This window comes from Monodelphis domestica, chromosome 1 (assembly GCF_027887165.1).
Source record: "Monodelphis domestica isolate mMonDom1 chromosome 1, mMonDom1.pri, whole genome shotgun sequence".
Lineage (NCBI taxonomy): Eukaryota > Metazoa > Chordata > Mammalia > Didelphimorphia > Didelphidae > Monodelphis > Monodelphis domestica.
In genome coordinates, this window is record NC_077227.1 from 348,261,406 (window position 1) to 348,274,475 (window position 13,070).

General features: G+C 38.9%; 1 protein-coding gene across 2 annotated transcripts in view; it reads left to right on the top strand.

The window, feature by feature from the left end:
- STK32A (serine/threonine kinase 32A) overlaps positions 1 to 13,070 on the top strand; it is a 170,438-nt gene that overhangs the window by 101,372 nt on the left and 55,996 nt on the right. For both annotated transcript variants that reach the window (XM_007473844.3, XM_056811446.1), the window contains one exon: positions 10,726 to 10,763. In XM_007473844.3, the coding sequence (XP_007473906.1) occupies positions 10,726 to 10,763 (38 nt within the window). The remainder of the gene's footprint in view (positions 1 to 10,725; positions 10,764 to 13,070) is intronic.

A 13,070-nucleotide genomic window follows, 5' to 3' on the forward strand; every position in this document is an offset into this window, starting at 1 on the left:
TCCCAGTCTTTGTTCTTTAGGGTTATTGATCAGAACTGAGAAACTAGGAGCAGAGAAGATACTTTTAAAGTTTTTTTAAAGTATTGATATTCATATTGATTTATTGGCTGATTTAAAAAGATAATGATAGCACAGCACAAAACATTGTGTCTGGCCCATGGTAGGAGCTTAGCAGATGTTTATTTATTGATAGGCGAAATGATTGCTTTGGCACAGCTGTACTTCCACAGCTAGAGGATGCCTTTTTCAATAGCATATTCAATTCAATTCAGTTTTTTGGATATATTTTGTTTTTGACGTCACCTTTTCCAAATGTAAATGTATCCATCTCCCTTCTCTTGGCTTGAGTGATCCCTTGTGATAAAAAAAATAAAATAAAAAAGAAAAGGTAAGGAAGGAAATCAATAAAACTAAATCATTATATCAATTGAGTCTGACAATATATGCTATGTTTCATCCTCCTATCTGCCCCTCACCTCTCCCATGAAGGGGAGAGAAGGGCATTCTCATATCTCTTCTTTGAGGCCAACCCTGGTCTTTATCATTATGTGTCAGTCAGTTTTATCATTGTTGTGTTGTTCCTATTTCCTTGGTTTTAGCCAATGTACCCATTGTTTTTCTGGATCACACACTCTGCACCAATTAATTTGGCAGCTAAGTGGTGGAAAAGCTAGAGCAGTGGTTCTCAACCTTTCTAATGCCATGACCCCACAATACAGTTCCTCATGTTGCGGTGACCCCAAACCAAAAAAATTATTTTGGTGGCTACTTCAAAACTGTAGTTTTGCTACAGTTATGATTCAGAATGTAAATACCTGATATGCATTATGTATTCTCATTGCTACAAATCAAACATAATTTAAACATAGTGATTAATCACAAAAACAATATTTAATTCTATGTTGAGAAATATTAATCCAGCAGGAGGCAGCCTGAGCGCTGGGGTGGGAGGTAAGTCCTGCCTGGGGAGGGGGTCCGCAGACACTGCCTTCTTCTTCCTGTCGTCTCCCTCCAGCTCGAGCTGAGGCTTCACTTCGCTGGGGTTACTCGGCTCTGTTATCCGCTCCAGGAGTTATCCACTCCAGGACACGTTCTTAACTCCTCCAGAGCCAGCACCAAGGTGCTTTCTCTGGGTCTCTGTTTGAGTCCAGTCTCCAGGCAACAGGGTAAATCCATAGCCCCTCATAGGGGGAGGGCTGCTCATAGATAACTAATATTAGTACAATGTATGGGCAGCAGGGTTCCCGTTCTTTCTGAGATCTTGCTGTAAAGTAGCGTGATTTCTCAGCGGCTAAAGCCATCAGAAATATGTGTTTTCTGATGGCTTTAGGAGACCCCTGTGTTTTGGTCGTTCAACCCCCGCCGGGGTTGTGACCCACAGGTTGAGAACCGCTGAGCTAGAGGGTTGTACTTGGAGCCAGGAAGACCTGAATTTGAACCCTGTCTCAGATATTTAAATAACTGTTTGACCCTGAAAAGTCACTTAACCTCTTTAAGGTTCTGTTTCGCCATCTGTAAAATGGGAATCCCCACTAACCTAACAGGGTTGCCATAATGATCAAATGAAATATTTACACATAAAGTCCTTTGCAGACATTAAACTGCTATAAAATGGAGCTATTGTTTTTGCATATCTTTCCATGTGGCTCTATATTCTTCAAAGTCATTGTTTCTTATTGGCTCTTCTCTTCTACATGATTGCTAACATGCAGCCCCAGACCTATATCCTAGGTCACCCACTTGGGGGAGTTCCTTACTGGCTGGAGCTGTGTAGGAGCAATGCCTCCTAAGACAACTCTTTCATTACTACCATAGATATTTTCGTCACATTCTTATCTCAATTTAAATTGTTTCTTGAATGTTGGATTAGTGTATAGCTCTTTCAACACTGTATTGTAATCTCCTGGAAGGCAGGGACTAGTTCTACCTCTTCTTGTATCCTTAGTGAATAACATAGTGCTTGGCACATAGTAGGAGCTTAACAAATGGTTATTGATTGGTTGATTATATTGACACACCTGTACTTCCACAGCTAGGAGATCTTTTTCAATAATATATTCAATTCAATTCATAAAAATTTATTAAATGCCAACAATGTGCCAGCCAGCATACAACTCTACCCAAAACCTTCCTTCAGATTGGGCAAAGCCTGGCCTTTGGAGCCCAGTCCACTTTTTATCTGCCACTCTGTTTGGTCTCAACTCCATGGAACTAGGTGCCTCCATGTTGAAGAGAACCAAAATGACATCACTGGTGATGTGCATAAATTGGATTGAAGTGAGGCAATGTTACAAAAAGTTAACATCTCATGCTATCTTCTGGAGTCATGGAAGGCCAGTGGTAAGGCAAAAGTCAAGATGGCTGGTGCTGGGTTGGGATGACCTTAGCTTCTTTGATGTCTGACAAAGCTCTAAGTGCTCCACAGTACCTGCTTCTACTGCCTTCATGGCCATTGAAACAAGTTGTTTTCATCTGTTCCTTCCAGTAAAGTCTTCCCATACTTGGTGTAGATGTCCCCCTAACTCAGTGATGGTTTTGAGACCTGTTGGGGGTATACAGGAAACACGAATGCCTCTGGCGTAAAGGCTTGCCCAGCACTTTTCAGGGTTGCTTCCTTCCTTTGTTATCCACTTGCCACTCAGCTCTCACCTTTGACTCCAAGAAACTGTGGCATGCAGAGCAGCTACATCCTAGTAAAATCATCTCAGCAGGCAGGCTAAACCCACACTGGGTACCCCTGGTGTCTCCCACTTTCCAACTTTCTCTTATGTGGTATCCCCCCCCATTAGCTCCTTGAAGGCAGGAACTGTATTTCCTTTTCTGATTTGTATCCCCAGATTTAGTACAGTGGCTGGACACATTGGAGGCACTTAATAAAGGTGGAAGATTTAAACATACCTCTTTAAATATCACTGGGAACAGAGAGGGTCACTAAAAAGATGGATTTCAGGACAGACACACTGGTCTTCTATTTCACAGTTTTCATGTCATATCAGATTGCTGGGGGACTTGGTTCCAGAGTGAGTGCAGAAAAGTCATGTAATTAGCCTATTAAGTTCATTTAATGTCTTGTAAAGCTATTCAGGTGGGTCCAGTAGCTAGATCAGTTACATCTTGTTCCCTGCCTTGCAGAGTGTTACCTTTCCACATTGGTTATACTTCCCTTAGAGAGAATCAGCCAAATCAGAAGGAACTGGTTCTTTCATATCCTGTAAACAGAGAAATGTAATTAAGGGTTTTTGTAGCCAAATCCAGGTCTAAGAGGTGTGTCTTTCCACCTCTATGATCTTCAACAAGACTCATAGATATAGAATACCAGAATATTAGAACTAAAAGAGAGCTTTAGAGATCTGCAGGTCTACCCTCTTCATTATACTGAGACTTGCCTGAGTCACACAACTAGCAACGGCCAGGCTCGGTGTTGTGAGTGGATACAGAAGGAATGAGAATGTTATGGATATGGAGTTGTAAGGAAGAGAGAAAGGTCAAAGGTGACTCTGAAGTTGTAAAACTGGATGACTAGAAGAATAGTGGCACCCTCAATAGAAAGAGGAATGTTTGAAGGATGAAGCTAGTTTGGGAAAAAAGAGAATGTATATGTTGGATTTCAGATGTGTATGGGACATTCAGGTGGAGATGGCAAACAGACCTGCAGGACTGGAGGCCAGAAGGCCTGGATATGTACATTTTGAAGTTATCTGCTTAGAGATGACAACAAAAAAGTGTAGTATGCATGGTGGAGAGAGAGAGAGAGAGAGAGAGAGAGAGAGAGAGAGAGAGAGAGAGAGAGAGAGAGAGAGAGAGAGAGAGAGAGAGAACACTAAGAAAAGACCATTGAATGTAGCATTTAAGAGACTGTTGGTAACCTTAGAGAGAGAAATTTTAGTTAAGTGGGGGGGGGGGGGGCTACCAGGGCCCCACAGTAGTGGAAGATGAGAAAGTGGAGTCAATGAGATCATTTTTCTATGATTTTGACTATGAAATGTAAGATAATTAAGGAAGTAATGGGTTAAGTGAATGTATTTGAAGAATAGAAATGTGAGAATATTTGTAGGCATTGGAGGTTGAGGAAAGATTGAATATTAGAAGTAAAGAAGGGAAGATTGGCAACAAAAGCTCCCAGAAGAGATGGAAAAGGATGAAATGAAGGGTACAAGTAGAGGTGACATGGAGAAAGATTATCTCTTTGTCAAAGAAAAGAGCAGAGAAGAAAATTGTGCAGAGGATGGCATCAAGGAGTTTTAAGATGTAGAACTAGGGAAAGGAATGAGCTGATGACTAATGATCTATTTTCTCAGTAAAATAGGAAGCAAAATCATCTACTAAGAAAGAGAAAAGAAAGGGTCGTGTGAGTACTCTTAGGAGAGAAAATAAGGTTTGGAACAAATATAATGGGAAAGAATAATAAAATCAATCAAGAAAGAATAAAGACATTGTCATGGCAAATTAAAATTAGACAATACAACTTTATAGTAGATCTATTTGGCATAGTTATGTGACTTCCTCTAGTGGTATTCAACAGCACAGAGGAACAAAGAAAGCAGATGATTTGGGTAACCCAGGATCAGGTTTTGACAAGGCACAAGAGGCAATGAGACAAAAGAGGAAGCAATTGTAGGGTACAGGTCTGGTAAAGTTGTACTAGTTAAATACTGGGTCAAGATTTCAAAGGGAAGAAATTGTGGCAAGAGCTGGGATTAATAGGCTAGGATAACAGGAAGATGTAGATGACTCAGAGGTTGTATTGAGGATAAATAATGAGTTTACAAAGAGTGGGGAGAGAGAGAGATGAGAGTACAGGAAATTGAGATCAGAGAAAGTAATATCAGAGTTTTGGATCATGGAAGTTGAACAGTTATAGGCAATGGTAGGATAAAATATACAGCTCTTCCTGTGTAATTGAGGTAGAAAGCATATGTCATATGAGCTGAAGAGCTTAATTACCTTGGAGACCAAAGCATTTAAGAAGATATTGATAAATATATTGAAGGCCCTCAGAATGAAGGCAAGAGTGAGGATAGAGAAGACTGCACCAGGTACTGAAATCCTTGAGAAAAGGGAGACATACTAAGAGGGATATACACCTAAGAAGGTCAAAGACAGGCAGAAAGATACCAATACACACTAAAATATTTGTAGTAGTGTGGATGAGAGAGAGATACTGAAGGTTCCTGATCCCCCGCTAGTACAGCAGCCAGTTTGTAGTAGCAAAGACCTGGAAACAAAAGTTAGTACCTATCTGTTGGGGAATGGCAGAACAAATTGTGGTGTGTATGACTGGGGACAGTATCTTGTGGAGGAGCCAGGTATTCATTGGTACAAGAAAATAAAAGGCATGTGAGAAGAGGTCTAATAGGAAGGGACGTTTTTTTAGCAATAAAACTGAGAGCAGCAGTTAAGTTGAACAGTGGAAGAACATCAAGCCTGGAGTTAGGAGGACCTGAGTTCAAATTTGGGGTTAGACACTAGCTGTGTGATGCTGGACAAGCCAAGCTACTTAATCCCAATTGCTAGCTCTTACTGCTCTTCAGTACTAAGTATAGATTCTAAAGCAAGGGTTTAAAGAACAACAGAACTAAGTTCCATAGGGCACAATGGAAGGAGAGGAGATTTGAAAAGTTCTTGTGAAGGGCAGAGCTAAGGTGGACAGGCACGAGGAGTTAAAGAATAGTAGCAGGGGAAGGAAGTTTTTGTACCCCCAAACCTACAATTCTGAGTCACAGGATTTCAGAGATGAAAAGGAGGGAGGATGCTAGCCAGGTTATCAAAATTTCTACAGACTCAGCTTGATGATAATGGAGTGTTACAGCAATGTTGATTCTTCTCACCCTGCCCTGCTGGTTGGATTGGATCCAGCTGGTGAGTGGCTATTAGACTATGAGCTCCTTAAGAATAGGGAGCCTTTCTTTGTAGCTCTAGCCCTAGCACAATACCTGGCACATTTCTTTTTTTTTTAGTCACTTTTTAGTCATGTCTGATTCTTTGTGAAACCATTTGGGAATTCTTGGTAAAGATGTTGGAGTAATTGTCCATTTCCTTCTCCAGTTCATTTTATAAATGAAGAAACTGAAGTAAACAGGGTTAAGTGACTTTTCAAGGTCACACAGCTAGTATCTGAGACTAGATTTGAACCCAGGATGATGAGTCTTCCTAACTCTAGACCCAGGACCCTATCCACTGTGCCACCCAACTGCCCCAATTTGGCACATAGTTGGCACTTAATAAATACTTATTGATTGATCATTTTCCCAATAATTCATGACCATCAATGTAGAAAGGATAGGACTGAGAGCTATTTTCTACTTTACTTCTTTTTGGTCACCAATTGGTCACTAATGTGTCACCAATTCTTTGGTCAAAGAATTCATTTCCAAATGACCAGCCTCTTGGTGATTAACCTAGTGAAATCTAGCTAAGTTGATCCTCACAAAGTAGAAGCTGTAGCATCCTGCATAGCTCCTAATGCCCTCCATTTCTACATAGATAGGGTTCAACAAATTATTTTGAATGAATGAATGATTCATTCCTTTCTTTTTCTTCAATCCATCTCCTAAACAGGGAATCTACTCAGTTTAGCTAGTTTGCCAATTCAACAAGATTCATGTTGCATTTCCCCCCAAAATCTTATTATTTAGATTTAAAACAAATATTCTTTTCTTTGCAAATTGTTCAATTTTTTTATATCTGAATGAGTTTCAAAGGAAAGAAAAACAGAGTTCAGTGTTGAGAAATAAAAGGCCTCAACTTGTTCCAGTAAGAATTTTAATAATCTCTGTTTCATTTATTTTCTCCCAAGGTACTTTAATAGATAAGTAAAACTACAGTGCTCCCTTCAGTTTTATTCTACAGGGTTAGATCTTAGTCTTTGATCATTTCAGTATATTGAAATTCAGTATATATTGAAAAGAATTCCTCATTTTTATTACAAATCTTATCTGTTCATATTCAATATGAATAAGGGATATTGTTACTGATATAGTTCATTTTTACCTTTTATCAAAATGTCTTCAGTCTCAAAGCAAAGCAACTCTCTAAAATAGGTACTAATGTACTTTTGTCTAACCACATGTGACAATATGAGTTAGTGCTAAATTTTTTCAATTTTCTTTGATTCTCCAGCCCCACTCCTGACCCCTCCACTCTTGGTAAATAACCTCACATCCTACTTTACCAAGAAGGCCATTTTACTGAGAAAGAAGGGACAGGTCCCTTCCAAATTCATTCCCCTCTCTCCATTCCTACTTCTTTTGTCCTGCTTCAGGCCTTTATTACTTCTGAATTGTCTTGACTCTCATGGTGGCCTCCTAAGTGATCTTTCTGCTTTCAGACTTTCCTAGCACAAAGCTGCCCTTAATAACCCTGTCATACAATCATGTTATTTCCCCACTAAAAGATTTTCCCTGGCTGTCCAGCCTCTTTTATGTCAAGTTAAAACTACCTAGCTTAGCATGCAAGGCCCTCCCCAATTTGGTACCAACTTTATTCACAAGCCAGACTTATTATTTGCTATTTCCCTGAATACATAACTTTTTTCTTGTCCAATAAAATGAGAAATGAGTGACTGATAGGATGATAGATGTAGGATTGGAATGACCCTCAGTGAGTCTTCTAGTTTAACCTCCACATTTTATAGATAAGGAAACCAAAGCCCAGAGAAATTGTCATTTGCTCAAGATCACATATCTTGGTAAATCTTTGGTAGTAAGTCTTCAGGTTGTGAATTCAAAATTACAGGTCCAGAACTGGAAGAAACCTCAAAGACCCATCCCGTCACTTTACAAATGAGGAACCTGAGAGATAGGAAGGTGCCCAAGTTCACAGAGGTTAATAAACATTGGTGGTAGGCTTTGAACCCACAGATTTTCAAAACTCAAATGACCAGGAAGTTCTAATCATGTTCTCCACAGTTTTAAATCATATTATGTCAATATACAAGGCTCCATGATCTATCTTGGTGTCCTGAGTTGACTCACCTCTACAAAAGTGAAGTTTATAATCTATCTGGAAGAGGTTTGTTTGACATTTCAAATCCCACCAAATAAAACAAAAGTTTTGCTTTAGAAGCATACTTGTGAAATTTCCCTGCATAAAACACTCCATCTTCTCTTTCCATGTCTTGCATAGATTGTCCCCTCTTGGAAATGTGAATCTTAAAACTGCTCAGACTGTACTTTAGAAAATTTGATTAAGCTATTCCCCCTTTAACAATGAAGATACTTAATCAGGAATGTATTGAGAACTTTTAAAATTACTCCACCCTACTCAGACAGTGCCTTAGGGGAAGATAAAGTTGTAAACTCCTGATTGAACAACAAAAGTCCCCAACTCATACCTTATAGAAAAGCTAGAACCTTAAGCTCAGGTCTATTTTTAGATTTGATACAAAAAGGTGCTCAGTACCTATAAAGGTTAAATCAGTACCTAAAAGGTCAAGCAACTTACAAAAGGAGAAGCTTAACAAAAGAGGTGTGAAGTAATCAGATTTAATCTAACCAGAAAAGGTGAGAACAAAAGAAGATGAGAACTAAGAATGGGCAGTCCTGGGAAAAAGCGTCTACTGTAATTGGTAGACGTGAAAATTTAGGGGAGGTGACATAAGAGAAATTTTCTTTAAAAGGAAGGGACTTTATTGAGTTGGAGGTTAGTTTTTGGATTAGAAGTTAGTTGGAGTTGGAGTTCGGAGGTTTGGAGCTTTCTTGAAGACGATCTTGTGGTGAGTGATAAAGACTGACTAGCTCTCCTTTAGGCTCAGGCCTAGGCCGTTTGGCCTAGGCCGTTTGGCCTAGGCCTTTTCTACTATTTTCTCTTTCTCTCTCTCTCTCTCCTTCCCTTAATTCCTTCATTTGTATTAATTAAAATCTCCATAAAACCCAGCTGACTTGGGTATTTTCACATTTGGGAATTTTCCCATGGCGACCACTTAATTTTAGATTTTAAATCAAGATACTAAAAATTATCTTTACAGTTTGGCTGAAACCTTTACAGTTTTGGCATTTACAGTTTTTAACATTCACAGTTTTGGTAACCACATTTTGGCGGTTACAGAATTTTTAACTCCCTTCAAGATTCAGTTTGTTTCACTTCCTACAAGAGGCTTTTCTTGATGCTTCCAGTTCTTAGTGCTCCCTGGGACTAAGATGACTGTATTTCCTTTGCATATATTTTATATTTATTTGTATTACACCTATAGTGTACATGGGCTACTTTGTATGTATCCCAGGAAGCACTTGGAGCCCTGCAGTAGCAGAAGTCTAGTTTAGTTCATGTACTGCTTTCTTTAAGCCTACAGAAAGGCAGTGTGTCACTTTATTAAATATCCAGTAAGGGGCAGAAATATCTGAGTTTACACCAGGTTGATCTCCAACCTTCAGTTTCTCACTGGCACATATCAAGTGTAGCTTCCCAAAAAGTTGCAATATCCCCAGTAGCCACCAGTAGCCAGTCTGCCTTGAAATGCTTAGAATACTCCTAGCACTAGACTTCTCGGCTCACACCCAAATCTTATTGCTTCCCTTTCTCCTCTCTGTTTTAGGCAGGATCAGGACCATTTTTCTTACTGGTTACTTATTATTTGGTTTCTCCCTATGAGAACTTCCAAGGTCCCTTGGTACTACTCCCTTTGAGATGAAAAAACTCTGCAGAAACATTTTCTATATTTATTTAGGCACCTGGTATAACACCACTCCAAGTAGAATATAAGCTCCTTGAGACCAAGGACCATTGCTTTTTTGTCTTTGTAGCCTTAGCACCTTCCATGGTCCCTGGCACATGGAAGGTACTTGATAAACATTTATTGAATTAAATTGGGTCAAATATTTATTTGTGGATAATTTATTTTAGTTAGAGAAAAAAATAAATTTAAACCATTCAGTCCCATTCAAAAATATTCTATATTCAATTTGGGGTGAAGAGAGTGTAATGAACATGTTGCCATTTCACATAAGGACCAAGATATCTATGCATTCTGGAAAAAGAAAACCTCAAATGTATTGTTCTGTGATTGCGTAGGAAGCACAAAGCAGCTTGATTCCAGCAATATATAGACAACCTTCGTGAACCTTATTTCAAAATGGTTTCTGTGAGAATGGCTTCTGAGCATTTGGGTTCAAGGTGAGGGCTGGGAGATGAAAGTCTGAGGTCATGGAAGTAGGAGCTGGTAGAGGCAATTCTATGTGCTGATTGATTTATTTGTGGATAATTTATTTTAGTTTAATATCACATGTTTCATGGGAACTTTGTAGTTGATGAGATATTTATTTTTTCCTCCAGACAAGTCATTTCCTTCATTAGATCAGAAGAGTCATATTCCCTTCTGTGGACTAAAACCTTGAAGGAGAATTTAGATTAAGATGCTAGTTGAGAGAAATGGCCCCAGCTCCCATTTTCAATCTTAAGTGGAATAGTATTTCTTTAGCAGCCACGAGGACATGGTACTCTGCTGGGGACAAGGAAAGGCAAATTAAATAAATACCCTCTATTGGTGGCTTCAAGCTGATGAAAGTCAAATGAAGTTGACTCATTTGGGGAGGGGGTTGCCTCTTTTTTTAGTTGTTTGGAGGATGTTGGAGAGGGAAAGGAAAGGGAGAAAAGATGAGAATCCATTCATTGTCACCATTTTCCCCTCAGCATCCAATAATGCTCTCAAACCATTACCTTCCTGTCCTTAAGAGGCATCATGGGAAAATTGATAATTGACATATAAAACTTTCTGTTTTCTGTTTCTAGGGATATGAAGCCTGACAACATTTTACTTGATGAGCATGGTGAGTAGTATGTACATGTAAATATTTGGGGTAGAAAGAATTGATTTTTTTTAATTGATGGATAAGTTATGTGCATGTAAAGCAGCTTACATATGTGAAATTATTTTACACAATAGACTTATGGCTAGCAGGGATCTTAAAGGTGATTCAGTCTATTCCCACTGCCATTTTACAAATGAGGAAACTGAGACCTAGAGGGGTGCAATAACTTGCCCAAAGTCAGAGCAGAACTGGAATTACAAACTAAATCCTCTGCTTCAAATTTTAATCCTCTTCCCAAAGCGTAATGGTGCCTTTTGATAGCGTGCTTTGGAAAAGTGTAGTCATGAACTTCTATCTTAAATACATGACAGTATGTAAATTTGATGAACATGGCAATGGCAATGGCTGTGTCTTTGTCCAAACTGCTAATAAAAAATAGTAACCAGAAAAAAATTAAATACATGACAAAAATGTGATTGGATATCATCTAAACAGTTTTCATGAAACTTGTAGGATAATCCCTAACCATTCAGTTTTTCAGTGTTCAAATTTTCCCTGTGGTCTAGAGGGATGTACATGCTCCTGTGGCGTATGTGGTGGTAAAAGATTCTGGCCATAATTACCAGGTACACTAGATGAAGGAGTTTGGCATCTACAAGTTTGCTTAATCATTTAAAGCGTAGGTTAGGGTTTAGTAATGGGGTTGGAAATCCAAAGGGAGATACATTGTTCTTTTATTTATTTATCTGAGTTTTAAACTGAATTTGCCAGGTAACACCTGAGCCTCGAGAGCTGAGCATCAGTTTTTAATATGACCTTTCCTTTTAAAACACAGGGTAAATCATTTATTTATGGCCTGTTGGGAAAGGGTTGAATATTTTTTCCCACTTTCAAATTGATTTCCTTTCCCTCCTTTCTTCTTTTTTTCTTTCTCCCCTCAGTATTCTACTTCTAATGCTAATAAATTATGAAATATATGCTTTGGGGCAATGGATTGAATTAGCATACAGGTGTTTGAACTGAAAAGAACTTGTACCTTTCTTATTTTTACCCAATAGCAGGGACAGGAAGATTCTCTTAAAGTTTGGGCCAAATGAATCATAGATTAAGAGCTGAAAGAGATCTCAGAGGTTGCCAAGGCCAACCCTTCATTTTAGAGATAAGAAAATAAAATCCTGGAGAGGGTACATTGACTTGCCCAGAGATACACAAATAGTAAATATCTGAGGTGGGATTTGAACCCAGTTCTTCTTGACTTCAAGCCCAGCACCCTATATAACAAACTGTGCTGCTTCACCATCAGATAGGTCACTAATTATAATGAAAGAATTAATGAAGGAGATACCTTCTCTGATTAGGGGAGGGTAGGAATGAAGGGAGTTAACCAGGTAATTGAATATAACAAACAAAAAATGTTTTTAAGACAAAGAAAAAGCATGGGCTAAGCAGTGAGGTTACAGGTATTTACATTCTAAAAAAGGGAGACAACACATAGACGCAAGTTCAGTTTGGGTAGATGGAAAGCTCCCAGAGGTTCTGAGGATGCAGAGAGCAAAGCAAAGAGTAATCATCTTCTTTAATTTAATTTGCATTGATTAAAAACTACATCAAGTGGTTTGGTTAGGTAGTTCAGTGGATAGAACAATGAAACTGGAATCAGTAAGACCTGAGTTCAAATCCAACCTTAGACACCTACTAGCTGTGTATCCCTGGGCAAACCATTTAACTGCTGTTTGCCTCAGTTTCTCCAACTGTAAAGTGGGGATATTTAATAGCACCTACTTCCCAGGATTATTTTGAGAATCAAATGAGATACACATAGGAGGTGTGTAATAAGTGCTTGTTTCCTTCCTTCCTGTTTTCTGATATTGAATCATTTGATGGAGTTAGCTTTCTTTTCTGGATTTTCAGTAGCTTTGACCACTAAGGAGATGAGAGCTGTAGCACCTGAAGAGATAATGGCCAAGAATCCATTCCACAAGAGTTGTTTGCCTGGATGGTGGCTTTGGGGTCATTGTGAAAGCAGGGACACTAATATATGGCTTTTGGACTTGAGCTTTCTGGGTAGATTGTGATAGGGCTAGTAGACCTCTTCTCCACAAAGGAATCATAACATACTTTATTTGGCACATCCATCCCTTTATATTTTTGTAATAACTTCACAAATTGAGTTTTCCCATTTATTTATTACAACCTTATAATATAGGCAGAGATGATTAGATCTACCTTACAGATAAGGAAACTGAGACCAAAGATGTTGAGTGACTTTTCCAAAGCCACACAGCTAAAAAATGGCAGAACCAGAACTAGAACCTGTGGCTCTTA